This window comes from Anthonomus grandis, chromosome 3, assembly GCF_022605725.1.
Source record: "Anthonomus grandis grandis chromosome 3, icAntGran1.3, whole genome shotgun sequence".
Classification (NCBI taxonomy): Eukaryota; Metazoa; Arthropoda; class Insecta; order Coleoptera; family Curculionidae; genus Anthonomus; species Anthonomus grandis.
The window spans coordinates 38,471,105-38,497,526 of record NC_065548.1 but is presented as its reverse complement, the minus strand read 5'-3'; the positions used below and the strand labels follow the sequence as shown (position 1 = coordinate 38,497,526).

Sequence of the window (26,422 nt, the reverse complement as noted above, 5' to 3'; positions counted from 1 at the left end):
TTAGGAGGCACTAGAGAGTAAAAGCTAGACGAGATCCGAGAAGGAAAAAAAATTTATAATTACTTAAGCTGTTGTTTTCTCTTTGACAATTTTATCATAACAATGGTATTCCCATAATAACCTGGCTAAATGATAAAGGCTGAAAATGATTATAAAAATTCTTATTACGGATACATAGTTATACCTGCTACTAGAATTTTTGTTTACTTATTCATATGCTGCTAAGTTTCACATAGTCTTCAAAATATATGGCAAACATATTTAATATACGGCGTTCCTTCCACCCTCTACTAGCTAGAGCTCAAGCCCTAATTAAAATTGCAGTTCTTTTCTTGACGATAAATGCAAGCATGGAACGGGTGAAGCATTATTGTTTTCTCTTTAATTTTAGGCTTTGACTATGATTTTCTACTGAATTTTAATGCATGAGTATTTGGACACACAAAAAATAAATTAATTATTCATATATATGGTGCCTTCGTACTTAAAGGTCACCAATGATTTTGCAATACTAATATTTTTTTTTGGACATATATAAAAAGTTAGTGCTTCTGTTTTGTAAAAGATTTCCTGGCTAATTTATCTCTGTACTTTCTTAATGTGGCAAATTATTTAAGTTTCACAAAATAATTGCGCTTATTATGATATTTTAATACATTGTTTTTCGATAATGCATCTTCTATATCCGTTATGTCATTTCTACAAAAATAATATTATTTTAAATATTGTAGTATTATTTATTGTAGGCACGTACAAATTGGCCTATGTCTAAATTTTATTCTTGCCTATAATATTGGGTCTTAAAATTTTATAAATAAACTTTAGAATCAGGATTTCCAAATGATTCAGGACATATAATTCTCCATATTCGAAGTGAGGCATAAAGAGCATAAATAAAGACACTAGTATAATATTTATTAAAAATAAAGATATGTTAAAGACATAATCGGAAGTAAAAAATATATTAACGTTATTGTCGAGGTAGGAGCGAGAATCTGAATATAAGTTCAAGATAATATTTTCTCAGGTGCTAGTTAACTTTTTATATAACTTATACGCTAAATTAAATAGTTATATTAGGTGTCACCTTAAATTATCGGATTTAAGGTTACATATATAATGTACATACAAAGGTAATAAATTCAAAATTGATTTAAACAGGCAGTTCGATTATGCTAGTAGCTAAATGAAATATATCATGCAAAATATAAATTGCTTTTTCTTGGCCATTACTGCTACTAGTAGCAATTTACATAATACGTACATTTCCTCATATTTCTTTTGCTCATTGAATGCGCAAAATAAATCCTCTAGGTAGGTGTATTTATATTATTGAGTTATTTAATAATTTACTGTTGACTGAATTACATATCAATTTTTTTAAGCATTTTTTTCTATATTTGAGTTAAAAAGAAAATATGTATTGTTTTTCATATGTCGTCCCTAGAACTATTGTAGTTGATAGCCTACTTGTACATAGATAGCCTTTAAGCAGTGAATATTACATATAAGCAATATCTATGAGGTCGGTCATTTTCAAATGTTTGATTAATTAAAATCCTTTCTGACAGCCCTTTCGAAAAGTTCAATGATATAATCCTGTCCGCGTTCTTTCTTTCTGCTATTTTGTAATATTATTGTGAAACTGAAAGGATGATATGCTACAACAAAGCAATTTAGCCATAATATTCAAAACGTTTTTTTTTATGTACTACATTTACTCTCATTAACGTTTTACCAATTCAAATAATGTTAACTAATACTTTGTTAATTTTTACTAATATTCTAAAAAGTATTATTGCTGTTAATTATAGGATTTTGAAAAAAAGATGTCCTAGCGACTGAAAAATTGATTGAGATATTTTCAAGTTTACTGCATTTTTTTTAAATTACTTTTTACAAAATTCTTATAAGTATGGATAATTACTTACTTCAATAAAATGTAATTAAGTATTTTATTTAATTAGATTTGTTTACCTAAATATTAAGTATTTATAGATATTATTCTTATAATAATTATATAACTTGCGTGTGCATAACTTAAATGAAAGCGATTGTTGTGCTTTCTATTTTGTGAAATTAATGAATTAAAATATATTTTGATATATAATTATTACAAAATTTTCAAGACGGTTTGGCTTATTAATAAAATTTTGCACTAAGGAATAAAAATATAATAGAAAATAAAGCAAACACTTCCTATACATTTTGTAAGTTGACTAAAAATTTCATCAAAAATGTGATAAGAAAGACAATTGTAGCAGTTCCTACAATTGTCTTTCTTATCACAAAAAAAATTAAATTATACTATGGAAATAATTCTTAACAGATTTATTGTACAAACCACAAATAAATTATTTACTCAATAATAAAACTTGATTTATTTGAAAAAAAAAATAATTCTCGTAAAAACAATAATGTTTTTGTCCAAAATGATAAGGTTTTTAAATACCCACTTACCTAATAACAAGGCCTCTCTCATATCTCTCATAATGGGTAAGCTCTGAACATCTGATTCTCTCTCATCTCCAAATAGAGTAGGGAGAATTGAAGCTACGCATTTCACTCTCATAGAACCTCCCAAAAAATGCCGATTACTTAGATGGAATTTTAAGCCTAGTGTTGACGTAACTAGACCTTTAGGATGCGTCTCTATTGGATATTCAATAAGTGCTTCTGGTTTTTGTATCTAAAAAAAAATATATATAAATATATAAAAAATATATATATATAATATATACAGAATAGTATGGGTTGGTTTACATATTTTGGTCTAGAAATGTAAATATGATAGGATTAGGTAACTAGGTAATGAGGTGAACTAAAGAGGAGAGGCTAATCGTAAATTGTCGACGATGGTTTTTTTAATCTTTTGAATAAACCCACTAAAAGGTTTTTCATAAGCTCTAAGTTGACGTCTCACAAATACGGTATAATTATTTAAGACTGATATGCCTCAAGGACAATTAATAAAGTGAACTCATAATTTTTATTCTACCTTTCTAAAAATTGAAATTATTTGATGCTAAGAACAGTACAATTTTAGGATACTTTAACAAATATTGCTTCTTTCAATAAAATATGGTGTTTAATGTGTTTTATCCCAATTTTATTTATTTGAGTTTAAAGTGGACTGTATTTTAGTCTAGAGAGGTCGGTTCCGAATATAATTATATTCTGATTAATCACCTATGCCTCGTTAAAACATTTAATAAGTGTAAAGAAATAATCGGTAAAATATGAAACAAAAGTGTAGGTTTTGTTTCATTTCAAGAGTTTTTTCTTTCTCAAGAGTTTCTTCAAATTATAGCAGCACTTTTAGACGAAGTCGAGAATCTAGCGCATGGTAATAGCAAGAGCTGAAGAAGCCGCTTTGGTTTCTAGTGGGAAAACTGTTGATAGGGCATTCGACGTCAGCGCCAAGCTTGACTTCATAAGGTTAATGTAAATAAAGAAATTATGTAGAAGACGAAAAATGATTCAATATTTATAACAGCGTATACATTTTTCGGCCACTAAAACGCATGTTTTAAGAAGAAATACTATTTTATGGAACTTCCCAAAGTTCACAGAAAATAAGGCTGAATAAAAAAAAAATACTAAAAAAGATAAAGTGTACTTACTAAGGAGCAAGAAACAATAAATAAAATTATTAAATTTCCGCGAATGTAATCCTAAATATTTTCTAGTTTCCGTAAAGCGCACTAACTTACTACGTACTAATAAAGCTATGAAGTCTGTATTGGTAGAGGACAGTTTAACAATCGGTCTCTTATAGAGCTCATTTATCGCTTTTACTGTGGCAACCCTTACATGACTGTCCGAGCCATAACATTATAATTAACATTGCACTAAAAATAACATTACAATTGTTTCAACAACCAATGGATGATTTTCATTTTTAATAATGACTTTAATAATTTTTAGATTAATTGCCAACAGGACAAAGTTTTGAGCTTTAAATGGAACAAATCAGGATTAGGAACCGTATTTAATGGTAGTATATATGTGTATGTATATATGTATATATGTATATATGTATATATGTGTATATATATATATATATATATATATATATATATATATATATATATATATATATAATAGGCTAGTATCAAAAAATTACCAGGAGTAAGTGAGACTAAATCGCTCGGATTCGAAGTTTGTGCCCATATAGGCTATTCAGCAGAGAATCAACTTAGGTAAGTGTAGAGCTCCTCCTAAGATAAAACTTGGTCTCCTATCACTCGAACTAAATCTGTCTTGACAGATTTGACGCCAGCCTCTGCTAGTCCATTAAGGTATGTACATTAAAAAACCACGATATTTTTAAATGCTCTGATGCATGCTTCGAGAGTTCACGAATGTTTTTCTAGGAACCTACATAAGTGATGCCCGAATCAAAGTAAATACTAGGATAGCTTCGAGACATAACAAGACGCCGAGGCACGGCTATGCAATTTTCAGAAGTTAGGTCGGAAACTAGTTTGATGTGAATATCTCGAGAAACAACACACCCTATAATTAAAACGTATGCCTTGAATATTTTAGCAGCACGATATTTACCCATAGAGATGTTTAAAGGGTATGCGTAGTCGATTCAAACATGCGAAAATAGAAATAACGGTACATCTCCTATATACGGGGTATAGGTTTTTGTGTTAACGCGAAAGCATTTTAGGCATTTTGAAAAAATCTTTTAAAAAATTTAAAAGGAAAAATTTAAAATTGTTGGCGAACCAGATGTAAGACTATATTCAACCCAGGATGCATAAGTGCAGTCCATAATAAGTTCGGTTAGTGTGTTATCTTTGACAACAAAAGAGGTCGTTTTACACCATACAAAAATAATGAATTTCTTAGTGTTTCGCCAAGTCTGACAAAACCCTGTTCACCTAGAAATGGAGCTATATTACGAAATGGTTTAATAAAACTTCATTTGACTTTATGTCAGCAATTATTTCTGAAGAATAAAATTACTGAATCTGTTTCAAAAGAATTAGCAAAGATTTTTGCAGCTCAAAAATCACTATTGGGCTGACTTGTTTTACATTTTTTTGTTTAAGTGTTATCTGAAAATCGAATTATATAAGCAATTATATTTTGAATTTTTGGAAGAAAATAATAATGGTTCAGAATTTAGTCTAAAACATTTGTTTAAATGGTAGCAGTTAAAGTATTAAGAACAATTTTAAATAATTCCGCGAGAAGCGTAGCACCAAGAAACTCCACTTACCGCAGATCATACCGCAGAGATAAGTGTGCCACCTTCGTTTTTGTGTATAGTGAATGAAGAATCTGATTACATCTGGCAAATCAATCCATAAATATATATCATAGGCTCAAAAGCGTCACAGAATGTAAAAATCGACAACGTTGTATATTGGGAACAAAAATGCATTTCGGAAGAGATAGCTTGAATAGCTCTAAAAAACTGGATTTAAAATAAAACCTTTTTACAAATATGTGGAGAAGGCTCTGAAACCCAATCCAACTTTTCCTTCTATAAATAAAACATTTTTTGTTTATGGAAATATATAGGAATCTGACAGTCTTCTGGAGATAACGTGGAAAGAAGTACGCTTGCCCACTTTCGAAGTTCAAACACACCCGATTTTAGCAGTAAAATTAGTTTTTACTGCTTGGGCTGAAACGCCATACTAAACATTGGTAGTCTCTATACTGAGGAATTAGATTTCTTTGTAAAATCACCTTTTTTAAATCACTAATTATTGCGATAGTGCGAAAATAAAATCGCAGTAGAATAGTGACTATGTCAGCATAAAGTTTTGAATTAGATAGAAAAGTGGAGTTAAGACTGTTATTTCTTTAATCCTTTCTAGAAGCATAGAACACAACTCTCACCTTGATAGTGCTGCTGTCTTGACGGACCCTAATCCCCGGAATTTCCGTACGGTTGCATCTAATGAGCTATCAAAGTGAGCTATCAGTGAAGTAGCTTCCGAGTTTCGGAGATGGTATTAAACAAGTTAAATTTTGATGAATTCTTCCTAATAAGGTTCAGCCAAAATATGTAACTAAGGCAACTCATTGACCTGGATCTCCCTAAATATGAATTGTTCCTATTACTGGAATCAATTTAAATAGAGGGCATATTCGAACAAAGGTTTTTCAAAACTAACCCATTAAATGTAGGTTCTATTTTTTCCACGGGACGTATAACACAATTAGTTATGCCCTTTATATAGGAAGAAGACTGATTAATCTCAAACATTGGGATTGAATAATGTTTACGTACCAAGTCCAATCTCTGTAAGCAATATTGACTTATAAAGCAGGTTTTACTTGCGGAGTTTAAAAGAGCTGATAGTTTGAAAAGTCCTCCTAGAATATAGGATTCCAGATATAGATTCCATCTTTGCCGTAGACAATAAGACTGTGTGGTCCGTCCACATTTAGTTTGTGAACGTCTAAATAGTTTAAATTTTTTCTTTTTATAATATTTATTTTTGTTTTGCTCTCCAAATTAAAACTACCATTTCAATTAATTTAATTTTCTCCTTTATTACCAAGTTAATTAATATTTTCTAAGTCTTAACAACAACAAATCTACGCGTGTACGATAGCCTTTAAATTTCTGAATTCCTTTGGTTTGTGCTGAACGGAGACCAGAGAGAAGACGACTTCCTCGTTGGCACTTGATCATCGCGCATTGATTCCAGTGTCGTGATCTATACATTTTTTCCGCAACTGTTGTCTTAATCTTACCGCATCACAGATCGTGATTTACTTATCAAACCCGCAACCACTCTTAGTGATTAAACCCGAATTAGAAGATCCAAGAAGTCTGCTGAAGCCGGATACAGACACCTTAAGGTAAGGATCTTTAAAGGCTGGTTTTTCGACCTTTCCACATTTACTTTTATTCACACAAATACAGTCCACTTTAAATCTCTCACTGAATTGTCTAAGTCCACCTTGTGCTTAAACAAAAAATAGAAGTCACAATTTTAATTAAAAAAAAAAAAATGGTTTTCTAAACGACCACTGTGAACTGAAGTTGAAAATAATATTCAATTGAAAAGGACGTACAATAATTTAGCCCTGGATTCTCGGTCATGAGGTTTTGATTAACGTTAGTGTTTAAGGAAGCTGTAGAGTTGAAGGAAACTAAATTAGAGGGTTTTGCTAATTTGTTTGTATAGAAAATGATGCGCTTTTCTGCGTTAAATTAGTTTGCAAAGCAGTGTGTTTAAATATGCAAAGCCTGATCTGGTAGACGTATATTTTTTTTGCAACAATATATTAAACAAAGGAAACGACTAATCAGTAGACCCTTTAATTATTGATTAAATCCTACAGGATCTAATGTATCAAGGTTTTCATTATAAGTATATAAATAACCTCTTAAATCTTTGAATTATTATGATTTGATTTCATAGTTGAAACTTCAATTATTAAATTCTAATACGTAGTGGTTAATAGCCTTTTATTTTGATACCTTTTTACTAACATTTGAAAGGCATTTGTATAATTACTATCGGTTACTGGTAGAGATTTTATTTATTTAGATAAGATTCAACGATTTCCCTTACAACAAATTAAATAAGTGTCAAAATTTAGATGCATCTGAAATGAAAGTACTGTTATCTATAAGTGATAAGTATAAATCGTAAAATGTGGGTCATTTTTCCAGCATATTTCCATTAAATATAAAAATGTTTGGTTTTGGAATATCTGAGAATTGATTTTCAAGAGGTGTTACATAATTTGAAGGCCACTGGCCACATTCACTATTGGGTTCTGGAAAAAATTAAAAAAAATAAATATCTTTTGAAGCTAAATAAAATTCCTCACATCCCATTTCTAATAACATCCCCGCATCCAAATTACATATTTGTAGTAGTAAGGCCGATAATTTCATTATGAAGATGCTTAAAATCATTATAACATTCTTTCAATGTCTCATATTTTACATTAAAAAGCGATTTATGCTCTGACCTCTTTACTGCCTTTATTGCAAGAGTGTATATTTTTATGTTAAGTTAATTTGTTCATTGTATAAAAAACACATTTATTCACTAGTTTCTAAGTAAGCCAGAAGAAAAAATTAAATAAATAATTGAATTAAGTCGAATAAGAAATTTAAATAAGCAGTTAGTTTGTCTTAAATTTTGTAGATATTTATAATAAAAAAATGTTTAAAATAAACTGAATTTATTTAAGTAATGTTTTTTTGCAAAGTTAATTAAGTTTACCTTTTTCATTCGGTTATTCCTAAATAAACTATCGAAATTAAATTGCACTAATACTACTATAATTACTGACACTGCAAAACGCTTAAAGACACAAATTAATTTTTGCAAATTTACAGGTTAAATGTTGAAAGTACGGCAAAAAATTCGATATGAGTAAGGCAAAACCTACTGGTTATAATATTTTATATTAATTGTAGCATAGCTTAAACAGACGTGATTGTCTTAAGAAAAAATAATAAGCAGTTTAGTATAATTTCCCTTTTAAATTAATATACATAAAAATATACAAATCAAGAATATAAATAAGGCTAACAGTCGATAGACGGATTTATTTTTAAATCACTATTCTGTGAATCGCTGCGCGTTGACGGATGGCAGGGACTCCTGCATAACATCCATGCGCCAACTAATGTCGCTTATGATTTGCTGAAATACTATGATACTATGGCGGCTGAAGATGAATGTATGATTTTAAATTTTAATGAAAATTTTTGATATTTAATATTTATTATTCGGCTCAAAGGACCAAGAAATGTAGGTTTTTTGCTATGTCACGGTAATTGTGTCGACTTTATTACTCATACGAGCAAGGAAGGTTTTTTTTTTACAAAATTTTACATTGATTTTCAAAATAAAAGTTTCAACCCAACCATACAGCATCAAGATTAAAAATGGCACCTACCAGCACTTCGATGAAATAACTAAGTTTTTTCTAGGGAGACCGCGCTTATTTTAGACACACACATATTAGACTTGATATTACAGAGCTATGTAATATAAATTATATTACATTGTAGAAACTGCCAATATCTTTGCAAAAACATAACAAAAAGGAAGAAATTCAGATTAACCACTGTTGCAGAACAGATTCAGGGGAAAAGTATTTTGATACCGATACAAATTGATACCGATTGTACAGTATCGACAGTTTGATACCGATCAAACTTGAATTTTATACAGAATAGTAGTGTTGATTCAAATTTTCAGGTATCAGATCATTTTGTCGCTTTATGTAAAGTACGTCTTATGATTTTCAAACCTCCACCCTTCCTATTAACTTACAGGGATTTTAAACATTTTATACATGATAATTTTTACCAAGATTTATTAAATTCTCGATTAGATGACATATTTTATATGGAAGATATTAATGCTAAAGTTGATAGGTTTCATGATTGTATACTTAATCTTTTTAATATACATGCGTAATTTAAAACGGCCAGAATTACTAAAGGAAGGAGTCCTTGGATCACAGATAATATCAAACATCTTATTTATCTTAAAAATGGGGCCTTGTCCAAGTACAAAAGACAAAAAACTGAATTAAATTGGGAACACTATTGCCAACTTGGGAACCAAGTGACAGCGGCTGTTGAAATAGAGAAGAAGTGCTATCACAATAACACCTTACAAAAGGGTGACTCCAAAAATAACTGGAAGGTACTACGTCAGCTGAACATACATTGCAAGCCTCAAAACACTATTCCTGACCACTTGGGTGACCCTGAAATCATAAATACCTTTTTTATAAATGCTGCATCTTCCAACGCGCCTAATCCAGAAACGTTGTCTTATTATCTACTAAATGTTAAGGAAGGGGTAGGAAACTTCGAGTTTCAGCTAGCAACGCTTGAAGAAGTTAAATCTACTTTATTCTCAGTGAAATCTGAGGCCATTGGGACAGATGGTATAGGCTTGTCGATGCTGCTCTACTGCTGTCCATATATTCTTCCATTTCTAGTGCATCTTGTTAATTGTTGTATTGAATCTTCAACTTTTCCCGATTCTTGGAAGTCCTCATACCTTATCCTTATTCCAAAAGTCCCTTCTCCAACTGAATTATCCGACCTTAGGCCTATTAGCATTCTCCCTGTCATCTCAAAAGTTTTAGAGAGGGTATTGGAAAGCCAAATCAGAACATACGTAAACAGATTTGATATCTTGGCGGTTATTCAGTCCGGGTTTCGAAAAGACTTCAGCTACTCTACTGCTTTTTCTAAAAGTAACTGACGACATTATACAGTCAGCTGATTGTAATGAGTTAACAATCTTGACTCTACTTGATTACTCCAAGGCCTTTGATAAGTTAAATCACCTACTATTACTGGCTATACTAAAATTCTTAGGTTTTGGGGAGAGTGCTCGCTCTTTAGTTCGGCAATATTTGACCGGTCGAACTCAGATAGTGAAGCTCAATGGGAAGCAATCGTCGGCTATGGATCTCTCTTGCGGGGTACCACAAGGGTCTATTCTTGGTCCTCTATTCTTTACCCTGTATACGTCTCAATTGTGTAAGAGTCTCAAATATTCAAAAGTCCATCTATATGCCGACGATACACAGGTTTATTTCTTTTTTCCTCCTAACAAAATCTTAGAAGCTAATGATAAGGTATCTTAGGACCTTAACATGCTAGCAAAGGCATCGGAAAATCATTGTTTGAGTTTAAACCCAAGTAAATGTTAGGTTCTTCTTTTTGGTAGGTTGCATTCCAGAGACACATATGAGAAATGTTTTCAGATTAAATTGAATGGTCAACTAATAAATTGTAGTAATGTGGCTAGGAATCTTGGAGTTTTATTAGATGTTAAGTTGAGGTTCACTGAGCACATTGATCAATGTATTAAAAAAGCTTTTATTAACCTTAAGCTACTTTATAGTCAGAGGCAGCTCTTTAATAAGGAACTAAAAAAAGTTTTATGTGACAGTCTTGTATTGTCCCATTTCACTTATTGTGATGTTTTGTATGGCCCCTGCCTTTTGATAAGTGATATAAAAAGAATACAGTACATTCAAAATTGTTGTGTAAGGCTAATTAATGGAATGAGAAAATTTGATAGAGGTGTTAGTAGTGAGTTACGCTTGATGAGATGGCTAAATATGAGTGAAAGGAGGTTACTACATAGTCTTGTTCTCTTTAATAAAATTGTCTTTAAAAAATGTCCTAATTACCTTTATCAGAAAATTAGGTTTAGATATGACGCTCATGTTTTGGACTTAAGAAATAAGCATTTTATTACACCTCCTCTTCATAAAACTGTTTTATTTGAGAGGAGCTTTAGCTACTGTATTCATCTGCAATATAATAAAATTCCTCCTGAGTTAAAATATATTTCACCTTCTATATTTAGACGAAAGATAGGCAGTTATATTACTGATCTCTGTTAGCCTAGAGTGTTGTTAAATATCTATTCTTTAACTTATTGTAAATTTCATAAGTCTGCGTGGTTATCAAACGTTGTAATGTTAATCGGTTGTGCATATAGGCAGTTAGAACTTAATATTTTGTAACTATGCAATTATTTAAGATACATTTTGAAATTCTTTGTAATATCTAACCTCAAGCTGATTTGTATGGTTAAGCTAGGAAGTAAACTTCAACTTCGCCATTTAGAATTTACCGGTTGTAAATTTTAATAAAGGCATTATTATTATTATTATTATTATTATTATTATTATTATTATTATTATTATTATTATTAATATTATTATACTGTTCTATTTGTTTAATATACCGCACTCATGCTTTATACTTGTAGGGATAGTAGATACCTCAGTTTAGAACAGCTTGACAGAAATGATAATTTTGAAGAAATAACTCGCATATTTAAACCAGAATTATACTAAATAATAGTAATTATTGCAACTGAGGCCAACCAAACATCTATTGTTGTTTTTTTGAGGTAACCCATAATACAAGGCTTTGCTGGATAAAAGCTCTTCAACCAGTAATTATTAAGAAACAAATATAAGAAATCTTTGTTTTCACACCATTATCAAATTTCAAAAAAAGATTTTCTTCTCTTCTAAAGGCCAAAAACCATACTAAGTATATTTTTGGGATATGCAAGGTAATTAAAGCACATGATATATATGTTAGAGTCTAGAAAAGAAAATCTCTTGATGGAAAAAATATAAATAATAACAACTTAGAGATCCCTATCCCAAAGGAAAAAATTCAACCAAATATTATTATAATTTCCTTTAAATTGTTTCAAAGCTGAAAATGTTTCTCTTCCTAATAGTTAAGTACATTCCGAAACAGGAGGTTAAAATGAATAATTTAATATAAAATATATCATAATATTTGACCAAAATTATCAATAACTTGAATAATTAAACATTAATTATGCATGCTACGAGATATAGAATGGCCGAGCTTAAAAGAACATCGGTAACTTAATCCCTTGTTAATAGATTGGACTTTTTTTACATTTGAAGATGTTATGCTAAATAAAGTCATGATATTAAAGTTATTACTAGAATAACGTCTGTTTTGACTTTCTGACACAACTCTAATTATAGATGCACTTAAAAAGGAAACAAATTTTGATAAAAAGGCAAAACAAAAGAACAAAAGTGAACTTATTTGTAATAATACCCGATGTACGGCACGAAAACAGAGAATGAGTTGAATATGTATCCAGAGCGGGACGATTATTTTCTATGAAATTCATCATATATGTGGTAAGTAGACTATGCCTGATCTTATTTACGAAACGAGGAAATATAATTAGCCTTTGAATATGCTAAGCATATAGCATCGTATAACCAAGATATGCCAAACAACTTCCTGACTAATATTTAACGTTAGTATTTCTTTTTTGGTATTTCTTCGATTTATGATATTCGCATAATATGTGGCCTACCTGCATTATTGCTGGTTTTGTTTCAATTCTGCATCTATGAACATTCTGAAATGTTTGGTTATTGGATATTATTCTGTTTGGATAGCGCTCTATGTCTAGACGACTAGCTGCTCTTGAATTTGCAAAGCCATAGATAAAATGCATTTCAGTCACTTTATTTCAGATTAAAAATAATGGTGTGTGATAGCTTCATCCGAAGCCATTATCCCTAGAGGTATACTACTGAATTTAAATATAAGAAATAAAAGATTTTTCACCATGCCTATAATATCGTGGATTATAGTTCTTTAACTTTAATTCAACCAAATAATTTGTCTTATATAATGGATTAACTCTACAGAATGAAATTTCAATCTTTATCATTACTTCCGTACTCTAATTTTTTTTTAATTTTGTCATTATTGCTATTTTAATTATTATTAATGGCAAGTGTACGGCTTAGATAATTTCATCCTTTTTTTGTGAAATAGAGAGTTACAACCATGGTGCGAGACTCCATAAATTACTTAATAAAGGTCCATGTCGAAATAGGAAGTATAATATAGTTATTTAATTTAGTAGTAAAATAATATTTTCAAGTCTTAACTCAACATACTTAACAGTATGTTTCAGCTGATGTATCGGGAGGTCTTGTGGCAGTTTTTTTATTAAATTCATAAGTAAATCCTCCCAATAAAATACATTCGAAATACAGAAACTTCAAACTAGAAGCGGTTCTTCATTGAGTAGAGCGACAGTCATGTTTTTGGAACCGTAAGTAAGAATATTTTGTTTAGGGTAAATATGTATCAAGGAATGCCCTTCATATTATAACTTTTTTTAATTCTCTATTCAATTCTGAGTGTTTCTGCAATATAGTTTTCTTTACCAATTTGTAGTCATTTGTAAAAAATTAATATCAATATTAAGGACTGGACGCTAAAAATATTTTAGATTACCTTAGTAACTAAATTTTTAGAAGAAAACTGTCCCGTTTTCCGTATATGCATAACATGCCATCGGTCATTATTCACCCGGTAAAGATAATATAAATACAGATCGCATATAAATTATTTATTCATTTAGGAAAAATCATTTACAAACAATTACATGTTTTTGAAAAAAATCAGTTATAATTAATACACAAATACGGGAATTTGAATAAATCTAATGAAATAAACTATTACAAAATATTATACATATATAAATTATTAAATCGTGTTTAAATTTCTATCAATTTTAGAGTTGAACAAGTTGATTTGTTTTTAAATTTGTTCACCTAAGTATATAAGCCTTATAAATTTATCGCGAAATAGGCTTATTTATGCCATTATTAGTCGAATGAAACGAAACAAAGAAACTGTCGGTTTGTCTATTTCCAAAGGGATTCCTCAACCTAATTAAGGTCAATAGCTGGTAACAATCAATGAGAGCATTGATAATCCAATGCGGAGGTGACATATCAGTTAAAGCTCTCTTTGGTTCCAAGTAGTGTAAATAAATTGCTTCTAGTCCACTCACTTTAAATTCTTTTTAGCTATAACTAGCCTTAAAAATGTATTCTGCACTCTCTCAATCTGATGGGCAAAACAGCCTTATAGAAGAGACTAAACAACATATAGTATTTAAGAAATATTTTAACCTGAAAACATTTTTCAATACAGTAAAGAATAAAATTGAGATATGAAACTAAATCTGAGTCAGTAAACCCACGCTTACTGAGGTCAAAGTGTTGATTACTTTTTTTAGAGTCCATGAATGTTTTTTTCTTTTAAGGTAATCAAGCAATTTAGGAATTTCTGGTTGGTTACGAACTTTACCGTATTTAGTAGCCTGATCTTTAGATCCAGACTGGATATTAGGAAATGTTTTTTTCCACTATTCAGGAAAATATCCAGTATCTATGTCCTGCACTCATAAAAAATAATAAAAATTGAACTTTATTGACATCTACTGAGTTCAGAAACTGATAAGAATATAGCTAGAGGATAGCGGGATACAGGTCACATGAATTTGCAGTAAAGAATTTAATGATAACCTAAAATGTTTTTTAGTAAATTCGAGTACAGCAACTTAGGTACAACAAAATAGGAGGTATAAGCATCGATATAAAATCAAATAAAAAATATGCTTTTGATTACCTGAACATAACGGCCAAACATGGATATACTTCATTAATAAACGAGCTTACCAGAATAAAAAATAGGTCAATTTTTTGTATAGATCATATATTTTTTAAGGGGTAACAAGATCGGCAAAATAATTCATTTAAAGTAAAAATTTATAAAACCATGGCCTAATAAAGTTAGTTAAAATGAGGCAGAAGTTATATCGTGATTTTATAAATTTTTCTGGCCATAATGAAAAAAAAATCAAAAGATATTTAAAAAAACTTGCTTATAAAACGAATACAGAATATTACAAGTCTTAAGTTGGAAACTCAAATAATGATTCTAAAAGATGGTGAAAGATAGTTCACTCCTATACAGGAAAAACAAAAGAGTCAACCAAAATACATATTAGTAGTCAAGAAAAAATATTACAGGCAAAATCGATATAGCAAATGAATTTAATAATTATTCTGTAATGTAGAAACTTAGCTCATCTTTTTAATTAAATAATTTTAATAGGTAATGAATACAGATAATTAATTGGCTTTTTAAAATAGGCTTAATTAAAGAAAGGGATAAAAAATTAATCTCTAACTATCTCCGAATTGTCTTATTCCACCATCTTATCAAAAATAATAGAAAATTGAATAAACAAATAGCTATTTTTTTTAAGAAATTTAATATTTTATCTAAAAAGCAATTTGGTTTTAAATCAAAGGTTTTGACCGAATCATTTGTTGTCGTGTTACTTTCAACCCCCCTGACCCCCAGAGCACCTAATCTTAAATTTTAAATGATAACCCCTATTTCTTTTACCATTTCTGTATTCCTTATAAGATTCTACATAAACTGCATTTAAATTTTTCCTGACTTAACCTTACAAATAAGTAAACTATATCTTATGTATAATGAAATAATGCAACTTCTTAAAAAATAATGATAATGATAATGAAATACCGGAAACCTTACCTTTACTACTTTATAAATTGTTCAAAATGGGTTCCATTCTTCTCCAAGTACAAGTACAGCCGGTATTCAAACTGTTCTCGGTGATTTTGAAGAGTTTCAGGTGAAATATTTCTACACTCCTGTATAATTCTTTGTTGCAATTATTGAATTGAATCTGGTTTAGGTTTAAATACAACGGATTTCAAGTGACCCTATAAGAAAAAATCCAGCGGAGTCAGATCTGGTGACCTAGGTGGCCATTCTATGGGTCCCCTCCTACCAATCCAGTGCTCTGGGTAATGATTATGTAACCACTCTCTTACTAAGCGTACATAATTCGGAGGCGCTCCGTCCTGTTGGAAGTGCAGCAAATGTTTGATTTTTCACCTCATAGACTATAAGAGTTTCTATAGTTGTGTTTTAACATTTCTGCATAAATTTCACCATTAAGAGTTCCATTAATGAAGAGGGGACCGATGATGCTATTGCCTAATATACCCACCGGATAATATATGTGAGGCTTCAATACTTTTCTAACTGACTCACGCGATAGTCCAGTTTGACTGCAACTTTAGGAAGGGACGTAGTGGGAGTCATAGCAGCTTTACCAAGAACCTCAATCTGAGCGGCCTCATTGAGCAGTCTTGGCTCATTACTCTTTCCTTATTACTAACAGATCTTGTTTCTTCAAATTTAGCTACTAACTCACGGATCTACTTGTGTCCAACATTCCTTTCACGATGTCCTTCATTGAATATGGCCGTTCTTGCAAAGCAACGATTTTTAACTCCATAAATGAAAATCATTTTTAGGCATTCAGCAATGGTGTAAACCATTTTAAGAAACGACACTTACAATTATTGAAAACTAATGAAACTATTTATAAAACTAACTTTCACAACATTACATTTATTTTTAATTACATTACATTTTACTCATTTGTGAGGTTAAGTCACGATTTTGACAAAAAAAATAAATGCAGTTTATGTAGAATTTTATAAGGAACACAAGAATAGTAACAGGAAGAGAGGTTTCCGTTTCAAATTTTAGGGGTAGGTGGACTGGCGGTCAGGTGGTCGAAAGTAAGGCTACAACAAATGCCTCAAAAATTGTCGCCCTTGATATGTAAATTGACGTGTTTCGCCCAATTTTTATACTATCATTGGTAGAGACAATATTAAATGCTGTTCGTTTTCAAATTGTCACCCGGTATATTATGAAGCTAATAGAAGGAAGGATAAAAGCAGAAAATGATTTACGTACAATAAATGAATGGTTTAATAACATATCATTAACCATCAGAATAGATATACCAAAGGCCAAATATATAGCATCAAAAAAGAATAGACCCAGATTTTTAAACTTAACCATAAAGCACCACCTAATTAATAACAGGAGCGCCACATATAAAATATCTCGGGCTATATACCGGGTGTCCATTTAATATTATATCACGGTGCTTGATTGCTATACCTGGACATGAAAAACCCCCTAATAGGGGGAATGTTAATTGAGTTAGAGGGGCTAATTTTTAGAATTAGTTTGGTTAATGTTACAGGATTAATTACGCTTTAGACGGGATCTGGAGAATCCTAACTTTTATTCATTTGGTTAAAATATTTAAAAATGTCCTTAATATAAATCGTTCTTTCAAAACTTTTTAAGTACGAGACTGCTGACTGAGACACCCACCATAACAACAATTGCCTTCAATTTTTAATGGAATTCGCCAATGTTTTTCATTGAACCACTATGTTATCTCCACTTTAATTATTTGTTATTGTTTAAAATTTGCTGTGCATGGAGAAGGTTTCACGGCAATTGAATTGGTCAACCTGTTTACTAAAGCGGACGCCAGTGGCGCCGCGTTTCGAATTACTACGATTTGTCCCGTATTTGTACTTTCTACTAGGCACTCAATGATTTTCTTATTACATTGTAGTGATCTATGTATGGGTTTTGGTTGGGCCCATAGCGGTTAAACCCACAAAGTAACGAGCGAAGTTCCTTAATCTCCGGTCTTGCGCTCAGACGTCTTTTGGACTGCTACTTAAGCGGTTCCGCGACGCATGTGGGGGGGGGTCTTTCTAGCTGCGTCTATTAAAGGTGAACCGTGCTGTCCGCTATGACGAAGAGAGATTAATCGTGTCGTGAAATAAATCTAGTATTATCTCTCTCCGCCAGCACATTTTTTAGCTAAATTAATACTAAAAACTAAAATTCATTAGTGTTTCTTCATTTTTAATCAAATATTTTTTGAAGCAGGATGGTTCTTAGTGGTTCGATGCCGCTTGAAACTTTGTAAGTAGTTTTCACCGTTGGTGACATTTTATTTGGTGTACCGTGTTTCCATTGAGAAATCTCTCTTAGGGCTCCTTGAATATGAAATTGTAAACCGCTAGCCATGACCCATCAGTGATGAGGATTTCGCCCTGAAGCCAAAATGCAGATAATTTCGCCACCCTTAGCCCCGTCAACCCACATCATGTCTTAAGTCCTGTGTGGCGAGAAATAACCCATCGCGGGCTCTCGCCCCCGAAAGAAGAACACTAGTTGACTTGACCCGTAAGCTTAGTAGCCTTTTTCTTTTCCTCTTTAATTGATCTTAACCATATTCTTTTGATTTCTTTGTCGTATGATTTAACATGAATTTATTATTTTTATCACCGTCTCATTTTAATCTTTAAAACTTAAGCTATATTTATTTTATAATTATGTAAATTAAAACAATTCAATGTTACGCTTTATTATGTAATGTTTCCGAAGTGATCACTGACGAATTCAGGTACCTTTAGGTTATAAACTTATGATATATATCTTTTGTTTATTCTTTTTTAGATTTTTAATACCATATTAACTTTCTATGTAGATTTTGTTTGCCTTACAACTTTAAAAAACACCCTATTTAAATTAAATTAAGGTGTTTTACTACTGAGTGAGTGAGTGTGACTGAGATAACTGACCATACAGAGAACCCACGAAGCCGGCCTGATAGGTTCTTTTTGTTTTATCATTTAAATTTAACAGGGTTTCTGGAACCTATCAGATCTAGGGAGTTGTTCTTGTTGTTTAGAACGTTTAAATCAAGACTGTCGAACAAACTCAACTCTTTAAAGATAGTCCCTGTAAACCGGTTAGTCTTGCCGGACTATTATTTTTGTCATAACAGTGTCCCAAAAAAAGCGTGGTATTACCTCACCTATATTTTTTTTCCAAAATGGGAGTTTTATTTGGCTCTCTCTTTCACCCTAAAAACGTTTTTCTCTAAAATGTGACGTTGCCTAGTTATTAACAATTTAAAGAAATTTTTCCGAAAATCAATGTTTTGCTTTTCGTTTTCACCGACGTTTTTTATCTTTTTGACAAATCTATGTAGAATCCTTGGCTAAGTTTATTTTATCCTTTGATAAAATAAACCTATATATCCTATATATATAAATATTTTTAATTCAATTTTACACTATTTTTTTTAATGGAACACGCTGGATCTAGTAACGCCTTTTGATAGAGCATTTTTTAATAGCAACAGGTTTACTTTTATCTCCAACCGTTTTCTCAAAATTTGTTCTTAAAGGACATATTTTTCATAGTCATTACGACATTTACGACGGAAAATAATTAAAAGATATTTTATGGAATCAGAGTGACAAGTACTTTGTTACTCTGTTCAATTCTATTTCAAACACATTAAGTTACGTAAGTAACTAACAAGTAATAATAATCCCTGATGCTTCTCTGATTTAAAAATAAGAAATTTTTTCTTACAAGTAAAAAGTTGGCCAGTTGAATTATGAGTAAAAGTTTATTTATAATTCATATTAAGTAAATTTGTGTCAAAATGAATTACTCTCGGGGAGAATTCGTAAATATGATTTACGTTATCGGTGAATGCCTTGGGAACTGACTTTTGGCTTCAAGAGTTTATTAGGAAAAATTTCCTACTGGAAGCGTAGAGTACAAAAAATCAAAGTAGGATGAAAATTGAGGAAGAATTGTACATGAATTTATTATTGGTTCATATTTTTTTAAAAATCATGTAGCAGGAGAAGTCTTTCTAAATTTCTATTTATTAAAGGTTTTTCCGTTTTAAGATTAAGCCGCAATCGAGCAGCGCGATATTAAATGGACACTCTGTATACAGATAATTTATTGAGGTTGGATAGTCATTATAAAAGAATTAAGTCATATATGAATATATCATTTTCTGATATATTCTCATATTAAGTACGGTTGGGGAGGTGCCTATGAACCGCATATGAAAATTTTTATTTAATTCAAAAGTTGTATTTAAAAAAAAAATAATGTTCAACAAAACCTAGTCATTAATTATATAAAGAAAATAATTTAATTGATATTTGCAAAATATTTTGTTTTAAAGTGCTTACAATGTAGCATAAAAAAAGAATGAACTAGAAAACATCGCACATGACCTTAACACAAAACATAAGCAAAAGCAAATAACGATAACTGTTAGAATAATAAAAAAATTGGGCATCAAGTGAATTTTAAGCTTAAAAGCTTTTAAAGAAATCGTACGAAAATAAATACCATCAATAAAAACCAAACTTGTATTAATTATATCAATTTGAATGATTTTATGTATTAAAAAGTTTTGAAAGAATATTTTGACAGAAAAAAAACAAAAAAAAAATCTTCTATAATATATGTGTGTTTAATTATAGTTTTTAAATGTTGGGTTCATTAAATTAATTTTATAATGTTATTTTATGTTATTGTTAATTTAGTAAAAAAAAATTATATTCGAAATTAATATTGTCTTCCACGCATCAATCCTTAACAGTTTCATTGATTTTTTCTTATTTATTTCTATGTACAGTTGAACTATAGTAATAAAAATCTTGAATGTATATTCAAATTCAAAATTGTTTATTTTGCCAAAAGTAAAAAATACATGTATCATTTAGTTACACATAATATACAGGGCAAATGGAAAAAAGGAAAAAAAGGACCAATTCACGATTACAAAACCGGTAACAGTGACCGCTGAGCGGACGCCTACGAAAGGACCCTTAACCTAATAAATACAAAAAATAAATTAAAAAAATAGTACATATAAAGTATACAAAGAGAAATAAATAAAAAACTACCTAATAAAATAATTCCTAAAAAAAAACAAAAGAAAACAAAAAACAAAAAGACAAATTAAAAGTAAGAGTTCTAAAGAGAATGGGAGCGCGCAGAAGGAAAACGAGTCTTGATGACAGTTAGATTTTAGGGATAAGTCAGGGCGTGGCAGAATATTAGAAACAATATGAAATAAAAAAAATAAAAAATCTCAACATCGCAGTTATTATAATATTGATCTTATTTAAGTACTTAAATTTATTTATGTGACTGTTAAAACTTATAACCTAGTCTGTTCTTCCAACAGGATCTTATTTATTGAATTTTTAAAAAACAAAAATTTTGAATTCTTAAGGACTTGTGTCAAGCTATTCCACATTTTAACAGCAGTGTATGCAAAACTTTTTTCATAGCATGAAGTTCTATGGTGGGGTACAATATAGCTTTGGTCATTGGCGGTACGCTGTAGCCCTAAAGTAGTTCTTGGAAGCGGTTTAAATTTTTTTAAAAGGTAGCGGGGTTTGCCAGTACTTATTACTCTATGTATGAGACAGTAAAAATGTTGTTTTCGTCTGTTAGCCATATTTAAAATTTTAAATTCATTTAGATAGGTCGTTATATGCTCTCTATAAGATATATTATAATAAGATAACCTCATACACCAGTTTTGCATCTTTTGAATGGATCTTTTAGTTACCAATGATAGCGAGTCATCATAGACAACATCACAATAGTCAAACAGGGACAGAACCAGAGAATTACATAAAAATATTTTTGTTTTTGAGGTAGATACTTTTTATTATAATTAATATTTTTAAGTCTTAAATATGCAGTGGAAAGTTTACTATTTATGTGTTGCTGAAAAGATAGGTCTGTATCAAAATTAACCCCCAAATTTTTTGCATTTTGAACGACTGGTATAGTATTATTATTTAAAGATACCTGAAATATTTGTTCAATTTGTTCAAAAAGTTGTTTTGGAGGAAAAGGAGAAAGGACGGATCCTTAAGGTACTCCCTTTTTGACAAGTTGGAGATCCGACTTTATTATTGTAGAGTCTTTTTTTGTACTTACGTAACTATACCTAAAGGTTAAGATATTTTGTAACAAATTTAGTGCATCTGTAGAGAATCCATAATACTTTAATTTTGCTAATAACAGTTCAAGATGTACCGTATCGAAAGCTTTACTAAAATCTAAAAGTGTCATGCAAGTACTAATAATTGTTTGTTCTTGATTTTCTCTTATATCATTGAGGATATTAGTTAGTGCTGATGTTGTGCTAAAATTCTTTCTAAAACCAGATTGGCAGGCTGGGACTATATTTTGCTCTTCTATGAATGACTCAATTTGTGAGTAGATATGTTTTTCAAAAATTTTTGACATAGCAGAAAGTATACTAATTGGTCTTATATCTTTAAGGGTTTTTGGATCGTTAGTTTTAGGTAGTGGTAAATTTTTTGCAGTTTTCCAGATTGTTGGATAAGTTGAAGTTCATATACAAGAATTAATAACATTTACAATAGCATCCGCACAAAACGGTAGACACAATTTTATATCCCTTATTGATAAAAGGTCCTCGCCAACAGTATTAGATTTTATTTTAGAAATAATTTTAAACAAATTTTCATGGGTAATTAATTTGAATTTTAAATTAATATGAGTAATTAATTTCCGGAATGTCTATTTGATTATTTTTAAATGTAAGATGAAGTTTTTTTGCTGTACTCCAAAAAGCCCTTCCATTACTCTTCGCAAAAGTATTAAAAAATGTAATTTTTTCCTTAGCAATTGCATGTTTTGTGAAGTTTCGAAGCTGTCTGTAATACTATAAATGTTGATCTAATTTTGTTCTTAAAAATTTTCTGTGGGCATTATCTCTTAATTTTATTAACTTTTTAACATTATCTGTTATCCAGGGTAAGTAACACTTTTCAACAATTTTTTTAGTTTTTAAGGAAGCATGTTCATTTATTATTTGTATTAAAGTGGAATTTAAAATGGAAACTTTTTCATTTACATCGTTAGCCCTATACAATCGATCCCAAGATATTAACTTCCCTTGGTTTATAAATGTGTCAATGTTAATGCTATTGTAATCTCTAAAAGTAATAGTTTTAAACTTATTATGATTTTTTGATATCTTGAGAAGAGAATATATTAAATTGTCATCCGTAATACTTTGACAAATAGCCAGGGATCCAGATTTTGTACAATTAATATTTTGACCTGTGATTATAAAATCAATGAGGCTATGTGTCTGATATGTAACGTCAAATCTAGTAGGTTCCTGAATGTGCTGAGTATATTGAAATATTTGTAATAACTGCCTAAGCTTGTTGGGGTAGGTAGAGCTACTTAAGAGGTTTATATTAAAGTCCCCCACTATAATAATATTGTCATAGTTGACAGATAAGTTACCTAACATATCCTCAAATTGATCAAGAAATAAAGAATTGCTCACTCTGGGTGCTTTATAAATATTGATAAAAATATGGTTTTTGTTTTTAATTATAAATTTTATAGCTATATATTCAAATAAATTTTGATTTAGATCAACTAGCTCAAAACTTATGTTTTTATTAATATACAGTGCTACCTCGCCTCCCCTTTGAGCCCTATCTTGCCTGACAAATCTATATCCAGGAATATTACACAAGTTATTAGGTATACCTGGATTTAACCATGTTTCAGTTAAACCCAGTATATCAAATTTATATTCTGACATATAATTTTGGAACTCGTCAAATCCTGTATTTATCGATCTCACATTAAGATGACCCACCAAAAAACCCTGCAAGTCTGTAAGATAGTTATCATTTGACACATAATTATATACATTTTCTCGATGTTGAGCAGACAAGTGCCATATTACCAAACATACCACCACATTTTCCCTGACTCCCTATTATGCGTAGTTAGCCCCAATTTTGCGCGCTCCATACCCCTAGAGAAAAAAATAACAAAAAAACTATTTTCGAAAAAATTCCCAAAATAACAAAAAAACTCCAAAAACAAAAAAAAACATGATTTGTAAACATTTAGAATTAATTGAAATAAGTAAAACAAAAAACTCAACATATTATGTAAGTATGTATGTGATTTTGTTGACAACCGCCCAATGTAATATATTTAAAGTTTGCATAAGTACCAACACCATAATGTACAAACGTGTATAACACAGTCTAAATTAATAATTTAAAATATCTAGGGTATACATACTCTCATTATTAAAGTCTTAATCAAATTAATATATATGTATATTTAAGCAATAAGGATTTTTTCAGGAAAAATAATAAAATAAACGCATAGGTAAATAGATAAGTACCCCAGAAAAACTAAAAAATAGTAACAATGCAGATTTACCTTTATTTATTTTTGTTAAGTAAATCCAATACCTAGTATCAAGTTTGAGCCTCATTATATCTCGTTAAAGCTCACTAGCCACAGTTTTATTAATAAGAGTTGGATTATAGTATATCCAAGTCCAGTTTATTATTAACACGGTGCACCACATCACTTTTTTTTACGAAAACATTTCCGTTTAATACCCATGCATTATTTTTTGAAAATCGCTCGACAGCCGTTTGAAGTAACCCAAGTTGAAATTTTGTTAGGTCTTTAGATCTTTTATTTGCAATCCCGTATTTTTAAGATTTTTTCTGCTCTTTAATACCGTGTCGCGCACCTTGTACGATGCAAATCTCACCAAGATAGCTTCCGGCTTACCTGTTTTATTTTTATTTAGAAAGCGGTGGCACTTAACGAAGTCAGGTGTTGCGTTTGTTATATTGGAATAATTAAATTTTGAATTTGAATTTCAATAAGAATAAACACGGGAAAAATACTTGAGAAATAAATTAGTGATTCTTTGAAGTCTCAGCTGTTATTCTATACGAGTCTGACTTATTTTAAACTACTTACCTGCTGTTCATTAATATACCAGTGCAGAATGGAGGCAGGTCTACTTCTTCCAGAAGTACAGTTAAGAACTATTTCATCTCCTATGTTATATTGATCTTTCACTCCTTTTATGACGGGATCCTCATGCGGGAGAGCTGAAATAAAATACAAATGTATTTTAAATAAATTGCGGATTTTCATAAAAATATAAAAAGCGATAAATAGAAAGGCATGCAGCTGACATTTTTAATGCTTTCCCAAGTAGAAAGGTTTTGGAAAAGTAGATTCTGAACGTCTTTTGTATAAAGCCGTTTTTTAAAATTATTCCACTTTTAGGCTTCTTAAAGGGATACCTTAGATATCACAGAAATATGTGATATACAGTTTGCGGGATTTGAGATTAGGCATGGTCGAAAATACTGGCAACATCGCTTTCTCTCATCGATTAGCGGCTGATCGTCTGATAAATATTTGCTGTTTTTATTTTTTACGAAATATTAATAATAATATCGACAATAAAACTTTGATTTACTATATGAATGCACTTTGCTACTATTGAATTTAAAAGCGCTATAATTAGTTTTTTGTGTAAGATTTTTTTCTTCCGTTCTTTTCCATTGCATGGGAAACACATCCCTTTTATTGTTCGATATTGTCAAAATATTCATTATTATAAAATAATGAAACAATATTAAATTATTATTATTATAATTTAATATTGTTAGGTAAGTGATTAAAAGCTTTTATGCCCTTATGGAAGATAGATTTCCACGTTAGGGTGGAAGTAGAAATAGGCAGCTGCAAGTTGCATAGTTGGCATGCCATATACCTAGGATCTGCTAAGAACCTATCGCGATATTGGTATGAAAGGCTAGCAACTTCTAGTATATATAAGCCAATGAATAAGAATTCTCTCTTGGATGATTGAGGCTTGCATATATGCCTACATTTTGCAATAAAAATAGTTTCTGCCTTATTACCGTCACTGCAAAACAACCAGAAGCAATCCTCTTGGCAAGAATCTGTATGTGTTCTTTAAACTTCCGTTCCTCATCTATGATTAAGCCAAGATTATTTATGCTGTTTTCCTATATATTTGAAACACCTCCAATCGAAATCTCATCCATCAGACCCTTGAAACATAAAACATTGGATTTATTTGATTCAATGATAGATGAGAGTAAAACCAAGTTTAAATTTTTAGCAGATCGGTAGATATAGAAGAATGAAAAGACTTGCTGGAAGAGCTATGCCACAATATAGATTTGTCATAGGTAATTGGTCTCCGGAGTTTTCAATCCTGTACTGAGTATCCTCAGAATTTAAATATATGGCTGGCATTTTGGGTGACCATTTTATAGGGCTATTTTTAATTATTGGTAGTTTAAACGCAAAAAAATACTTTGAGTTGCTGCCAAACTAACCAATTTTTTTCAACGATTTTTCTCTACCTTTTTAAATAGTGGGACTGGCAATATTAAATAGCTTCCTAGATCTCCAGGTCCTCAAATAACTTTTATTTTTTGGGTT

At 30.5% G+C, this 26,422-nt stretch overlaps 1 protein-coding gene across 1 annotated transcript in view; it reads right to left on the bottom strand.

Moving 5' to 3' along the window:
- Positions 1–26,422, bottom strand: part of LOC126734528 (cell adhesion molecule 1-like) — an 88,461-nt gene that overhangs the window by 3,947 nt on the left and 58,092 nt on the right. The window contains exons 5-6 of the mRNA XM_050438202.1: positions 24,914–25,047; positions 2,461–2,689 (exon numbers count right to left, since the gene is read on the bottom strand). Of these exons, the coding sequence (XP_050294159.1) occupies positions 2,461–2,689; positions 24,914–25,047 (363 nt within the window). The remainder of the gene's footprint in view (positions 1–2,460; positions 2,690–24,913; positions 25,048–26,422) is intronic.